The sequence below is a fragment of the Planococcus citri genome, chromosome 2, assembly GCF_950023065.1.
Source record: "Planococcus citri chromosome 2, ihPlaCitr1.1, whole genome shotgun sequence".
Lineage (NCBI taxonomy): Eukaryota > Metazoa > Arthropoda > Insecta > Hemiptera > Pseudococcidae > Planococcus > Planococcus citri.
In genome coordinates, this window is record NC_088678.1 from 4,802,992 (window position 1) to 4,819,066 (window position 16,075).

At 33.7% G+C, this 16,075-nt stretch overlaps 3 protein-coding genes across 3 annotated transcripts in view; 2 read left to right on the forward strand and 1 right to left on the reverse strand.

Moving 5' to 3' along the window:
- The window catches only part of LOC135834284 (protein scarlet-like), a 45,167-nt gene extending 34,175 nt beyond the window's left edge, over positions 1-10,992 (forward strand). The window contains exons 10-14 of the mRNA XM_065348128.1: positions 4,138-4,362; positions 8,742-8,877; positions 10,161-10,266; positions 10,452-10,552; positions 10,637-10,992. Coding sequence (XP_065204200.1) covers positions 4,138-4,362; positions 8,742-8,877; positions 10,161-10,266; positions 10,452-10,552; positions 10,637-10,818 — 750 coding nt within the window. The 3' untranslated portion in view covers positions 10,819-10,992. The remainder of the gene's footprint in view (positions 1-4,137; positions 4,363-8,741; positions 8,878-10,160; positions 10,267-10,451; positions 10,553-10,636) is intronic.
- Positions 10,993-11,303: 311 nt separating this feature from the next.
- LOC135834288 (speckle-type POZ protein-like) lies at positions 11,304-13,597 on the forward strand. The gene is made up of 2 exons (XM_065348133.1): positions 11,304-11,451; positions 12,301-13,597. Exon 2 carries the CDS (start codon positions 12,344-12,346, stop codon positions 13,496-13,498), a length of 1,155 nt encoding a protein of 384 aa, XP_065204205.1. The 5' UTR covers positions 11,304-11,451; positions 12,301-12,343; the 3' UTR covers positions 13,499-13,597.
- A 121-nt stretch (positions 13,598-13,718) lies between these two features.
- eIF2Bgamma (eukaryotic translation initiation factor 2B subunit gamma) lies at positions 13,719-15,947 on the reverse strand. Its single transcript, XM_065348132.1, has 9 exons — positions 15,680-15,947; positions 15,445-15,599; positions 15,182-15,344; positions 14,914-15,109; positions 14,694-14,836; positions 14,432-14,622; positions 14,118-14,347; positions 13,927-14,030; positions 13,719-13,854 (listed from the first exon to the last, which is right to left on the reverse strand). The coding sequence occupies exons 1-9, from the start codon at positions 15,831-15,833 to the stop codon at positions 13,802-13,804; spliced, it is 1,389 nt and encodes a 462-aa protein (XP_065204204.1). The 5' UTR covers positions 15,834-15,947; the 3' UTR covers positions 13,719-13,801.
- Between the last annotated feature and the right edge of the window lie 128 nt (positions 15,948-16,075).

Genomic DNA, 16,075 nt, shown 5'->3' on the forward strand with positions numbered 1-16,075 from the left:
TTTTCACCATCTGCGGAAACTCTGAATAATAAGACAACTCACCCAGTAAGCTAGTGTTTGAACAATTTGAAAATTGAACAATCACCAACCACCGAATAATATCTCATCAGAAGTTAACCACAAACCGAGAAAAACAACATGACATCAAAATTTTTCAAGCCCTACAAAATCTCCCAAGGTTGAAATTTTGGTCTTTTGAGGAAATTTTATAAACAGTCAAAAAGTCACGAGACTATCGCTCTTCCGTTTAGGGCACTTTAAACCTAGATTCATTGGCAAATGTACTAATTTTTTGGCGTAAAGTTTTTAACATTTACAAATTCACATAATTATAAGATGATAACAATACAAATTATGCATAATATAGAAAAATTGACAATAATCAAAAAATTCACATAGAAAAAGAAAAAATATAAATAGGAACATCATACAAATAGAACATTAGGCTACATAATTGTTCCCTATGTCCCTTATTACATAGGGTTGTAGATAAACATTTCACAATAAACGTGATAAATAAATAATAATTTTACAAAATTTACAAGTCAAATCCGAATTTTTTGTTTTTTACAATGTTTGTCGAAATTCTGTCACCGTTGACTTAACCATTTACTAACGTCGTAAACCATTTATCGTCGTAAACCTGAAGGAATGAATAGTGTTACAATGCATTATACACTACGTGCATAATACATAGGCCGAGGGGAAAAGGGGAGTTAAACCAGCAGTGTGGCCATATCCCTGCCCATTACAGAATAATTCGCGAACGAATTGATTTGTATATAGGTGACTCGTTTGTGAATGAATCGATTCATTTACTCAATTTTTTTTTAATCATTCACGAACGAATTGAATAATTCTTGGTCAATCATTCGCGAACAAATTGAATAATTCTTGGTGAATCATTCGCGAACGAATTGATTTTTCATTTTTATAAGTGACTCGTTCGCAAACAAGTCGATTAATTTACTCAATTTTTGATGAATAATTCGCGAACAAATCAATTCATTTACTCAATTTTTGTTGAATCATTCGCGAACGAAGAGAATAATTATATTGGTGAATCATTTGCGAAAGAATTGATTTCTTATAAGTGATTCGGTCGCGAACGAATAGATTCATTTACTCAATTTTTGGTGAATCATTCACGAACAAATTGAATAATTCATGTTGAATCATTCGCGAACGAATTGAATAATTCTTAGTGAATCATTCGCGAACGAATTGAATAATTCTTAGTGAATCATTCGCGAACGAATTGAATAATTCTTAGTGAATCATTCGCGAATTAATTGAATAATTCTTAGTGAATCATTCGCGAACGAATTGATTTTTACAAGTGACTCGTTCACGAACGAATCGATTCATTTACTCAATTCTTGATGAATCATTCGCGAACGAATTGATTTGTAGATTGACTCATTCGCGATCGAATCAATTAATTCACTCATTTTTTAGTGAATCATTCACAAATGAATTGAATAATTCTTAGTGAATCATTCGCGAACGAATTGATTTGTATAAGTGACTCGATCGCGAGCGGGTTGATTCATTTAATCAATTTTTGGTGAATCATTCGCGAACGAATTGAATCGTATAAGTGACTCGTTCGCGAACGAATCGATTAATTCGCTCATTTTTTAGTGAATCATTCATAAATGAATTGAATAATTCTGAGTGAATCATTCGCGAACGAATTGATTTTTTATAAGTGACTCGTTCGCGAACGAATCGATTCATTTACTCAATTTTTGGTGAATCCTTCACGAACAAATTGAATAATTCTTGTTGAATCATTCGCGAACAAATTTAATAATTCTTAGTGAATCATTCGCGAACGAATGGATTTTTACAAGTGACTCGTTCACGAACGAATCGATTCATTTACTCAAATTTTAGTGAATCATTCGCGAACGAATTTATTCGTATAATTGACTCATTCGCGATCGAATCAATTAATTCTCTCATTTTTTAGTGAATCATTCACAAATGAATTGAATAATTCTTGGTGAATCATTCGTGAACGAATTGGTTCGTATAAGTGACTCCTTCGCGAACGAAATAATTCATAAATTATTAGAGAATTGATCAATTCGTTTGACGAATGGGTCTTTCAAAAAATTGATCTCCTTCACTCTGCCACCTCTCGCGCCAATGATAGAGAAAATAATAAGTATTTACCTACGTAGATCATTTTAAATTAAAATTCATTTCGAACGCTTTTTACGATGGCAAATTTTAGTCCACCTGTAAAATATATTTCCAAAACAGCTAAAATTTCTGAAGCGTCACTATTTCAAGCTATAAAATGGTTAAAATATCACGAACATTAAATTCGAATCTCTGGCAAGATTTTTTCCTTACGAGAGAGAAACATTGTAGGTAATTAAATTATGGGTAAAAATAGAGTTAATTATGCAAAAACAACATTTGGGCAATCTACCTCTCTATACCTGTATCGAATTCATTAGGTAGGTAGTGTTTTTGGTTATCGCGATTTTAAAATTTTCGCTGATAAGATATCTACAACGTGCCCTTGATACGAGCTCGTAATACTCGTTGTATTTATTTATGCAATTATGTAAATAGGAAGAATATTTTCACAGTAGGCGGTGGTTTGTTAGATATTTTTTGATTTTCAGTGGGTTCTAAAATATTTTTAAATTTCTTCGTTTACTCGAGTATACTTAATTATTGAGATGAAAGTTGTAATAATTCCAATAATAACGCTTTGATGTAGGACTCACGTTACATATAGATTTCTTTTTAAAACCCAGCGAATAATTAATGCAAAAATGCAGCTCGACCTTCGGAGCTGGATGTTGAATTGAAATATTAGAGATGCAATTTTTATCTTATCTCTGTTATTTACACTTTTCACTTTCTTCCTGTCTGCTGATATTTTCATTTTTACTTTTTCAATTCGAGTAAACCATTCGTGAAATGAGAAAATTATACATATTTAAAAACAATTTCCAGCCATTTCTGACAAACTACCTACCTACATTTCATCAAAATAACGAAAATCAGATCTCTTCGCCTCTTTAAAGGTGGAAAAAAAATCCCGCCAAACAATTTAATTTTCAAAACTACTAAACTTCGTAGGTTGGCAACCGATTTTCTCCACAAAACGTACTACGTCATCAGAAAGATGAAATTTTTCACTCTTTCATCTTCACCGAAGAGGCAAAAAAAATTACCAATTTGCGGCTCGCGCGATGCGCAATTTTATGCAAAAATGTAAATTTTTTTCAAACCGTTTGCGAAATAATATCGTTAAATTCTCCATAAATTACTTTTTAATTCGCGCTTCGAATCATTTCAACGTTGGAACTAACCCTGCTCACTGCTCTGAAATCCCATCTCCCACGCTCTTTCATGTATACCGAAAATATATAATAACTTCGCTGTATAGGTAGAGGTACCTACACTACCATGTTGCCAGTTGTACTGGCTCCGTACATTGGTACCTACTATACAAAGTGTTGGCATAATTCAACAAATTAAAGTAATTCAACGATGAAATTATATAGTATATATACGAGAATAAAACCAACGACAACGAGACCTTTGTTTCGTGACCTGAAATTTTCCAACAAGTTCAAGTTTAATAATAGGTACCTACCAACGACAGAACTATACGAGTATACAGAAGCATTCGAATAAAAGCAAAAATTTAAACTGCGATGTGAAATATTTCTCTGGCGGTGTGGTTTTGCGCGATGAAACAATACCATCAAAAATAATATACATAGGTTCACGTCTTCTTGGTCTTAGGTTAGATATTTACTTATAATACCTGTATACCTACCTACATTGAGCGAGCATAATGAAAGCATTAAAAAGTTCTTAGTTTATGCAGGGTGGGTGATTAATTATTCGTACTTTAATGTATTTTTCTGCCAGTTAAATATGAATTTATCATTTCGCTCGTTTTACATTTGTCAGCGTCATTGCGATGCGGTAATTTTTCATCACTATGGTAATGTGCCATATTACGTACGAACCACCAACACGTCTCGAGCGATGAAAAAAAATACCGAGCTTTTATTTTATGTTTTTCTTTTTGAATTAGGTATGCTTGTAAAATCAAACATGTGAGGTTAACTTGTGTTTTTTTTTGTTTTTTTTTTGTAGATGGTTATGGGTTGTATAAGTTTCCCTTATGGTGTCGTGCAAATAGATCAGACCGGAGTGCAAAATATTCAAGGATTATTGAATTGTCTTATGATGGAGATTTTGTATTGTTCTCTGTACGGTATTATATTCACGTTTCCCGAAGAAATGCCTGTATTTATTCAAGAATGCGCGGATCGCTCGTATTCGCCTTTAAGCTATTATACGTCTAAAATGATTATTTTGGTACGTATGGCATATTTTATTCACCTTTATGGAAATCCAAGTTAAATGCTCGAGTATAACTAGATTGAAGAATGATAAGATTTTCAGCATAAATGCCAACTGGAATAATTGCGCCCCCCCCCCCGCCGATCAACTGAGAGAGCTTTTCTCTTAAAGGGAACATTCTCTAAGGAACATTTTAAAACAAACTTGCTAACAAAAGTTGACATTACTAACAAAATGGCGGCCATTTTGATTGACAGGTCAGTCGAATTTGCAGATTTTGCTTTCCAACATGGGACTCGCACGAAATTTTCGAACTGGACTAAGCTAGATCGAAAGAGCATGCAAAAATTCATCACCAGCCAAAATTTCAAGTGCTCAAGTGCATTTTTCGATTTTTGGTCAATTTTTGAAAATCAAATTTCAGTTAAAAATGAGGGGAAAAATCAAAATTTTACTAAATTGACCTAGATAACTGAAATTTGGGATATAACCTATTTTCGACCTGCCAAATCGATTGGAAACGGTTTCAAGCCGTTTTGAGCAGTTCTGGAGCCTCCAGTAGATTTTTGAAACTTGAAATTTTCTCAAAATTTCTTCAAATAAAGTTGAAAATCCAAAATTCACGCTGCAATTCAACTTGGAACATGCTATTAAGTCGACTACTGGTCAATTTAAGTCATTTTGGAGCCTCCAGTAGATTTTTGGAACTTGAAATTTCCACAAAATTTCATGAAATGCAGTTGGGAAGCCGAAATTTAATCCGTAAACTAATTTCAATACGCTATGAAGTCGACTGCAGGTAGATTTCAAGTCGTTTTAGAGGCTCCAGCGACTTTCTGGAAATAACTGGAGCCTCCAGTAGATTTTTCAATGGTCGAATTTTCGATAAAATTTTATCAAACAAAGCTGGGAAGTCAAAATTTTCTTTCCACTCTAACTTAAATACGCTATTAAGTCGACTGCTGGTGAGTTTGAGTCTTTTTGGAGCCTCCAGCAGATTTTTGGAACTTGAAATTTCCACAAAATTTCATGAAATGCAATTGGGAATCCGGAATTTATTTCGTAAACTAATTTCAATACGCTATGAAGTCGACTGCAAGTAGATTTCAAGTCGTTTTAGAGCCTCCAGTGACTTTCTGGAAATAACTGGAGCCTCCAGTAGATTTTTCAATGGTCGAATTTTCGATAAAATATCATCAAAGCTGGAAAGCCAAAATTTTCTTTCCACTCTAACTTGAATACGCTATTAAGTCGACTGCTGGTGAGTTTGAGTGTTTTTGGAGCCTCCAGCAGATTTTTGGAACTTGAAATTTCCACAAAATTTCATGAAATGCACTTGGGAAGCCGAAATTTATTCCGTGAACTAATTTAAATACGCTCTGAAGTCGACTGCAGGTATATTTCAAGTCGTTTTAGAGCCTCCAGCGACTTTCTGGAAATAACTGGAACCTCCAGTAGATTTTTCAATGGTCGAAATTTCCATAAGCTTTTATCAAACAAAGCTGGAAAGCCAAAATTTTCTTTCCACTCTAACTTAAATACGCTATTAAGTCGACTGCTGGTGCGTTTGAGTCTTTTTGGAGCCTCCAGTAGATTTTTGGAACTTGAAGTTACCACAAAATTTCATGAAATGCAGTTGGGATGCTGAAATTTATTCCGTAAACTAATTTCAATGCGCTATGAAGTCGACTGCAGGTAGATTTCAAGTCGTTTTAGAGCCTCCAGCGACTTATGGAAATAACTGGAGCCTCCAGTAGACTTTTCAATGGTCGAATTTTTGATAAAATTCCATCAAACAAAGCTGGAAAGCAAAAATTTTCTTTCCACTCTAACTTGAATACGCTATTAAGTCGACTGCTGGTGAGTTTGAGTCTTTTTGGAGCCTCCAGTAGATTTTTGGAGCTTGAAATTTCCACAAAATTTTATCAAATGCAGTTGGGAAGCCGAAATGTATTTCATAAACTAATTTCAATACGCTATGAAGTCAACTGCAGGTAGATTTCCAGGCGTTTTGGAGCCTCCAGTGACTTCCTGGAAATTACTGGAGCCTCCAGTGGAATTTTTAATGGTCGAAATTTCCATAAAATTTTACCAAACAAAGCTGGAAAGCCGAAATTGACTGTGTACTCCAACTTGAACACGCTGTTATGTCGAATTCTGGTGAGTTTAAGGTTTTGTTGGAGCCTCGAGTGACTTTTTGAGAATTCCTGAAGCCTTCAGTAGATTTTTGAAATATGATCAAATGGAGTTATAAAGCCGAAATCTACTCTGCAAACTAAGTTCAATACGCTATGAAGTCGACTGCAGGTGGATTTCAAGTAGTCATTTTGAAGCTTCCAGCTACTTTTTGGACCTTCATAGCTGATAAGGAACCTATTATTTTTTTTACAAAATCGTATTTCAGTCTGAAATATATATATTTTTGTCCATCGATTTCATACTTCTTTGAAAATTTGAAAAACTACCCTTCCGCCTGTTTTTGGGGTAGAAAGATGAAATTCAGTTTACACCCTGTTGTTGACATCAATTCTGAAGTCGGTTACAGGTAGTTGTAAATCTTGGCTTTGAAACTGCATTTTGATGAAATTTTGTGGAAATTTCAAGTTTCAAAAATTTCCTAAAAGTCTCTGGAGGCTCCAAAATGACTTGAAATCTACCTGCAGTCGACTTGATAGTGTTGTTTAGTTGGAGTGCCGCGTAAATTTCGAATTTCCAACCTTCTGTGATGAAACTTTAAGTTTCAAAAATCTTCTGGAGGCTCCAAAACTGCTCAAAACTGTTTGAAACCGTTTCCAATCGATTTGACAGGTCGAAAATAGGGTATATCTCAATTTTCAGCTATCTGGATCCATTTGATAAAGTTTTGATTTTTTTCTCATTAGGTACGTAGTTGGCTAAAATTTGACTTTCAAAAATTCACAAAAAATCGAAAAATGTACTTTGGAACTTGAAATTTTGGCTGGTGACGAATTTTGGCGTGTTCTTGTAGTTTTGGAAATTTCGGTAATTTTTTGGAAATTACTGGAGCTTCCAGTAAATTTTTCAAACGTGAAATTTCTGCAAAATTTCATTATACGGAGTTGGAAAGCCGAAATTCAATCTGCACCAGTACATGCTAAAGTTAATTCGAACAGATTTTATGGACTTTTTTGAAAAACATAAGCTTCCTAAAAGCTGCTGGAGGCTCCAAAACGGATTTAAACTGCCCGTAACTCATCTCGGAATTGGTGTCAAAAATATATGTATATCTATATGTAGAGTGTAAACTGAATTTCATCGTGAAATTTTGTGGAATTTTCAAGTTTCAAAAATTTACTGGAGGCTCTATGAATTTTTAAAAAGTCGCTGGAGGCTCCAAAATGACTTGAAACCACTTGCAGTCCATTTCACAGCGTATTAAAATTAGTTTTCAGAATGAATTTCGGCTTTCTAACTCCATTTGATGAAATTTTGTGGGAAATTCAAATTTCAAAAATCTGCCAGAGGCTCTGAGAATTTTCAAAAAGTTACTGGAGGCTCCAAAATCACTTGAACCCATCTGTAGTCGACTTGATAACGTATTGAAATCGAAGTGTAGAGTAAAATTTGGAATTTCAACTGTATTTGGTGAAATTTCTCGGAAATTTCGAGCATTGAAAAATCTGCTGGAGGCTCCAGTTATTTCCAAAAAGTCGCTGGAGGCTCCATAATGACTTCAACTCACCATCAGACGACTTCATAGGGTGTTTAAGTTGATGTGGAGCATCAATTTCGGATTTCCAGCTTTCATTTGATGACATTTTATGGAAATTTCAACTTTCAAAAATCTGCTGGAGGCTCCAGAACTGCTTAAAACGGTTTGAAACCGATTCTAATCAATTTGACAGGTCGTAAATAAGTTATAAATATCGGATTTCAGCTTTCTAAGTCAATTTGGTAAAATTTTGATTTTTCACAATTTTTGGCTTGCATTTTATTTTAAAAAATTCACCAAAAATCGAAAAATTCACTTTAGCTTTTGAAATTTTGGCTTGTGATAAATTTTGCTGCTCTTTCGATGTAGCTGTGTCCAGTTCAAAAAATGTCGAGCGAGTCCCAAGTTGGAAAGAAAAATCTGCAATTTCGGCTGACCTGTCAATCAAAATGGCCGCCATTTTATTAGTAAGGCCAACTTTTTTTTGGGCAAGTTTGCTTTAAAATGTTCCTTAGAATGTCCTCTTGAAGAAAAAAGTTGTCCCTAAGGATTGGGGTAGGGTTGCATTATTCCTATTGTCATATGCTGGAGTAATACGTAGATAAACTTACACTTGGATGGTTGTGTTGAATGGGCTAATGTTTGCATTTGAATCTATAATATCTGTTTACCTATACTTGTACTTATTTCGTTGTTTTTTTTTTTTTTATCTTTTTGACAGTCAATTAAGTCAGCTATTGAAGCTTTCATCTATACCAACTTTGTGTTTGGCGTTACCGGCTTGAATAAAAGCTTAACAGATTATCTGCTGTGTGCGAGACCAGTTATTTTGATATCATTGGTGTCATCTGCTTATGGTAATAACTGGTGATACTCAACATTACGCTTATGTAGTTCTAAAGTTCGTTGGATTTTATGATTTTAAAAAAAATCGACAAATCGACAATTTTTTTTTTTGGTCTTTAGTCCAAAAAAATTTGTACTGAAAGCCCCCACCTCCTCTGGTTGAAAAAAAAAATTTAAAAATGAAAAATCCAATTTCAAAAATTTACTGTTTTTGCATCACAATTCTTTGAAATGGTCTTCTTTTTCTGCCAGTTTTCAAGAGGAACCCCTCAAAAACAGTGTTGATCCTCTGCACAAAGGCCCATTTTTGATCAGATTTTTTTGAGAAGGGGGGCTCAACTTTTTCTTTTTTATCTTATGAGAGGAAGAGAAATCAGAACTATACTGAAAAATAAGTCTTTTTTGATAAAAATGGATTAAATCTGAAGATTTGCTATGTTTTTTATAATTTTTTTGAGAAAACACCAAGTTGCAATTTTTCATAGGTAATTCGAGGGTGAAGAGAAGTCGAATGTACTAAACAATGCAATTCTGATGAAATTAAACCAAATCCAAGAATGGGGAATTTTGCCTTTTTTTTATGAAAATGAATCGTGAAATTAGTTCGAACTCGTAAACATAATTGAAACATGGTATCATTTTTCATTTCAAAGTTTTGGCTTACCTACAGATATTTCGAAAAATATTTGGCTTTTTTCATATGATTGAGTATCTATCATTTAAAATATCAATATTTTTTATTTCCTTCCCCCCTCTCCTCGCAACATTACAAAATTATATTTTTAAGAGTAAAATAATATCGTCAACAATCGTCAATCAGCCATCATTTGGAGAGGAAAAAAAATTAAATTAATTTTCACTTTAATAATTTTAGATTTATTTTTAATTAAACATAAAGTATAATTATTTTCAAAATTTGAAATTTCTCTAATAATTATTAGAGAAAAATGATCAAAACGCAAATTAATGCATTGAAAATAAATGCAACGAATCTCCTCAATCGCAAGGAATAGACTACTTTTTGATGATAAATGTTGATAAAGTTGCCAATTTGCAGGCGCAAGAATAATCAAAAACACGGCGTTTTTTCAACGAAAATATTATCATTTGAAAATGTTTGTCGAATATATACGTTATTGAATGATTTTTTTCTGTATTCCTATTTCCTAATCGTGGTTTTGATGTTAGATTTTTCTAATTACATACTTACTCTTTCCTTTCGCGCTAATTCTTATTTATGCTCGTTTTTAGTCAATTTTAGCATCAACTCATTACTCGTGCAATTTGTTTACAGGTTTTTTATTATCTACTGCTTTCGAATCGATTACTACGTCGTCATTGTTTTCTGTACCATTTGAACTAGTCAACGGAGTCTTCGCTGGGCTTTTAATTAGATTAAAGTAAGCATTTTTATTACCTACCTATTTATAACTCAATAAAAATTAAATAGGCTCATATTAGAATATTAGATTAGTGTAACTTACAAGTATTTGCCATGTTCATCGAAGTTGATCGAATTGCATTTTAATTGATGAAATATTTTATAATTTTTCTGAACTAATAATGATTTTTTAATTGAATACAGATCATTACCATGGTACATTGGATGGTTGAAATACATTTCGTTCACGTATTACGCTTACGAAGCTTTATCAATCGAGCAATGGAACCGATACAGTTTCATTGGTGAGTTATTTTTATGAACTTGTAATTTTTTTCAAGTTGAAAAAATGGATTCCATCTCATTATTTTATTCATTTCTTGTTTCAGAATGTGATAAAGAAGATGCGACGTTATGTTACGATAATGGAGATCAGGTGCTAGCTTCCTTTGGATTTGACAAAGAGAATATTTATTTAGATTATTGCGGTTTGATTGTATTCATTTTAATATTCCACGTGTTAGGTTTTATTTTTTTACTTAGAAGAATCAAAATATCAGCCGCTTATTAATTTTTTCAATTTTTTAATTTATTTTTCTCTTCGTGATTTTAAATGTGTTTGAATTTTATATAGTTTGATGTGAAAATTGTATTTTTTTTTGTTTTATTTAATTAAGTTTAATTTATCAAAAAAGCGAAATGCGATTGTTCGATGTGCTTAAATAAATTCGTGTTTTATTTTCAATATTTTATTTTCAATTAATTGAATTCGTGAGAGATTGTCAGACTATACGTTGCCTTGATTCTAAACTTCGAGGATTTTTGAATTTTATCAAAATTTTGAATATGGGGAAAGAAGTGAAAAATCAACGATAAAAATTGAAAATTATGACAAGTAGTTGAAAATGACAACTAAAAACGAGCATGTATTGCATCGCTCTACTCCCAAGCGCAGTTTCCGAAACCGGATTCTCGATTCTCATCTCGCTCGTAGCAGATCAGTCTGTAGCAATGACGTCAGCGCTGAATGATCCTCCTTTGAGAGGATTCAATGCCAAAAATCCACTATCCAGGATATTTTATTTTTTTGCTATTTCAAAATTAATATAGAATTTTTATCTCTCTTTTTCCATACGCTCAGTGATTCAGAATTCGCTCATCAATTAAAAACGCCGGCAATTTACCTGCCTTGGAAGGCTAGAAAGTAAATGTTTCTTTTTATTTATGCGTTATACCTGTGCCTTGTAGGTATCTGGTGACTTTACTTGAGTCTGATCTGCCATAGTCGAGTTCGGGAACAATTCATTTTGTTATTTTCTCCAGAAATCAGAGATATTATAATAACCAAAATGAAAAAAATTCCCCCTGCACATCCTTCACTCGCCTGCTATCTCTCGTTTTCATCCTTCTTTTGTCCGTATGCTTGCTTGATGCTTGACCATACTCTCTGCCTCTTGCCACTTGCCAGGCTTGTAATGCTTCTAGCATTTTAGTTAGGTAGTATTAGTTTCCGTATATATTAGTGATGAACATTTCTAATGTAGGTATAGGTAGGTTACATAACTACATATTCGTGCAATAAAAATGATTAAACTCGATAGCTCGTTTTTTATGCTAATCATTCTCCCTTTTCAGGGTACTGGACTCGAAAATATCGGCTACGAAGGAGGGAAGGGAATCAGCCAAAAATGTACATATTCAAAAAAATGTTGCAAACTTGTAAAATTTGACACCCCCCCCCCCCCCCAAAAGAGGGAACTTATTAGTTATTAAGTACTTAATGAAAAAGATGTAATTTTTGATGTAAAGAAATTTTCTGAAAAAAAATTCAATAAATAAGCAATTTTTGTTGGAAAATAGAAATAAAAGTATGCTCGAGAGCAAAAAGAGAGAAAATTTTGGAAAAAAATTGTTACAGGTGATACGTATTACTCTGAAAATTTTCCAGCCAACTCAAATTCTGGAATAAGGGTTACATATTAATGATTGATGATGTCTTTGAAGAATGATAACCTAAAATGTGACATTGTGAGTGTGTTTTTTTGTTTTACAGAAATTTGAGAAGACGTAGGTATCATTACTACTCTGCTACAGAAATGAGCCATTCAAGTGCCTCCATTGTATTACCTACCAAAAGAAAAACTCCAATTCCGGATTGCCATTGTACCACTAACGACCAATGGGGGAAAACATCACAACTGTGGACAATCAAACGTTTCAAAGAATATCAGTGTAGAGTAAACGCAACATTCAACTCGTCAAAATTCATCAGCCTTACCCATCCCGATTATAAGTGGTACTTGAATATTGTGACTGAGGACCCGAATCTTGCAGTTGGAAATTATATCGGATTATTTTTGAATCTTGACAGAGACAATGCCTGCGAGGTACTGGTCAACATGTCAATATGTTTATTAGATGGCGAAGGAAATGAAGCATTTAGTCGTCAAACCCAAGTGCTTTTCACAACAGACAATAATCAGCATGGACATCCGTATTTTGTTTCAAAGAAGGAATTATTCGATCCAGATCCGAACAACGAATTACTCGTTGATGACACGTTGACAGTTTTCTGTGAATTGGAGTTTGCTCCAACCGGTGTCTGCAGAAACGAGACCCGGCTGCGGCATGGAATGGAAGTGACAATTTCTCACAATCTACTAAAAGGATTAGAACGTTTGTTGCATGATCAAACTTTCGTAGATGTGACATTTGTAGTGGATGGAAAGAATTTCGGTGCTCTCAAAGGTATCTTAGCAGCACGTAGCCCCGTTTTTGAGGCCATGTTCAAACACGATATGCAAGAAAATAGATCGAACCAAGTTAACATCTCCGACATCCGTTCCGAAGTATTTGAAGAATTTTTACACTTCATGTATACTGACAAAACTCCAAATCGCGAAATAGTGACAGAGTTATTCGTAGTTGCTGACAAATATCAAGTTGAAGGCCTACGAATACTCTGCGAAGAAATTATATTGAAAGAATTATCGGTAGAGAACGCGATCGATTTGTTATTTTTTGCTGATCTTCATAGGGCAGAACGATTGGTAACGCAAGTTGCATTTTATATCAAAACAAACCCTGCCGATATTATGTCAACCCAATCGTGGAAAAAAGCAATTTTGAAACGTCCTCATTTATTTGATCTCGTGAATGGAGTATGTGAAGTCAAACGCCCTATTGTATCATCAGAGCTTCAAGTTCCATCGTTAAGTGACACGCTCATCCAACGAAAAGGTAAAAATTGAATCACTCTGCAATAGATTACGTTACTTTTTAGTTTTTGTAATGTAAGTACATACATAAGTGTTCTTATTTTGTAACATTTCGCATTACAATTTGCTCGACTCGTATTGTTCAACCCATTCAATTAGGTAAATTCGCAACAAAAAAACATGTTTGGAACCAAAATTATGAAGCGTAAGTACCCTGATGAAAATCTATCTATCAATGAACGATACAGCTAAAAAAGATGAAATAAAACGATTTATTTCTGTCCTAGAACAGGCGAAAATAGATGACCTCCTTTCAACAATACATAAACGACGAGATCACACTTCCATTAAATTCTCCATTTCGGACAACACTTCGTTGGCAATCGAACCTGAAATAAAATAAAATATATAAACAAACGAACTTTAAAATCGAAAACATTTACGTTGAATATGAAACTTACTATTCTCAGGTACCGAATGTTGACTGCCAATCACACTGTCTGTGATTTTACAATTGGCTTGGATGGTAACATGATCACATACGATGCAATTACTCAAAGTACAGCTATAAAATACAAATGATCTCGTATTAGATATAACGCTAATCATCGAAACGATCCCTCAACATGAAGGTAGGTAATTGAAAAATTACTTGTCTTTGATGACGACATTATTCATAATAATACAGTCTGAAATCTTGACGTGATTTCCAATGATGGAATTTTGACCGATGCTCGACGATTTGACGAAGGTTCGAGAACCTAATTCAATTGATGGGTCGATAAAGCACGTATCTTTCTCAACTCCAGTCAGATTAGATTCCGGTTTAGGGAATATTTTCAGCGAGTCTTTTTCGATTATACTTTTCCAATGTTTGGTTACCTAAAAAAAGAGGAAGGAAAATATAAAAATATGTACACGAATAATGAACCATCGAATCTATTTCGTTTTAGATTAGTACTTTACCATTTGATTAGATTTGCAATAATCGCGTAGAGTGTTATTTCGTATCACCAAATTCTCATCGACGATGTAAGCGTAAGATCTAATATAATCGTTCATATAAACAGGGTATAAATCACCGTTATGATCGTTGTAACTCGACATTGATCTAGCCACGGTATCAAAGTCTCTACTTTTCGCCAACGAAAATATATCTATGGTAAATTAAATAGTAATTAGTACAAGAATGAAACAATTTACGATCAATATTACAACCCATTAGTACCTATATCTGCTTGTTCAGCAGAGAATTCCTGGATAGCAGTCGATTCCGAAGGCTCTTTGTTAACGTTTTGTAATTTATTGGCCTTGGATAGTTCTTTTTTCAATGTATTTGGGAGTAGTTCGCCTTTAATCGTGGATAAATTCCTGAAACGAGAAAAGAATATCGTCATAATACATATTATTAAGACCAAATTCACAATTATGATAAGATTAAAACGTACTTTTCCTGAGTTAAATATTTCACAACCCATTTCTTGACGACGAAGAAATGAGCATCGATGAGATTAGTGTGGATACGAATATCACCGTGTTTGAAAAGTAGTTTTTTCTTCAACGAAAGGACTTCTTCGTAATCAGAAGCTGAGGCTAGGAATACGAGTCGATTGGTGACCGGATCGATACCGATTAAATCCTTTTCTGGAATTTATTTTTATAACAGATTATTAGAATTCAACAAGTAGGTGACGAGTAGACAAAAAATGAATGTACCAGTTTTATTTTTCGATTTCGGACCCGGTGTGGTGAACTGAACGTCGTTGGATGGATGAAAATATAGAGCTGTCAGTGCGGCGTCATTTTTACGATGAAAATCCAGTACTTTTTTCACGTCGAATGTTGTTAGAAGATCACAAGAGACAACTATAAAATCAGACTGATATTTTTCCACGATTAGATAAATGATGCAAGAAATTCCATCCTGGAGTAGGATACGAAATAGATCTATATTTTCATTCCGAAGATGGTAAACTTACAGTGATATCGCGTGATATATAACGTAACGAGTCAGCAGTACCCCAGTCATCGCTGGAAGATATTTGTCGATAATTTATAGCGATAGAAAGATCGGTTTCTTCCAAGGCAGACTTGACTTCGCTTTCGGCTGTGTCTAGGACCACTAAAAACACCTCTGAAAACACAGTTTTTTTTTTTCAGTACGTAGAGAAATTTCGATGTGTTAGATGATTAGATGAGTAAAATGAGTGTTACCTCTAAAACCTGATTTTTCGAGTAATTTTAAAGGGTAATATACCATCGGTTTGTTTCCTATGGGTAATAAGCATTTCGGTTTTCTGCTGGTTAGCTCGGTGATTCTTGATCCTTTACCGGCAGCTAAGACAACTACTTGGAATTCGGACTTCATTTTTGCATATCGTTGATTGATTTGGACTATACTATCGTAGATTTTTGTTTAAAATTTATAAAAATTTCATTAAAAATACTTATCAAATAATTTTTTTGTTCTTCAAAAATTTTTTATCAAAAACTTTGGTATGTTTTCACAGACCAATTCTGTCAGAACGTCAGCTTCGAAAACCTGGGAATATTTTGGACAAAAATCGTTTTCCTTTTTTTTTTCAATTTTACGAAATGAAAAATGTTTTT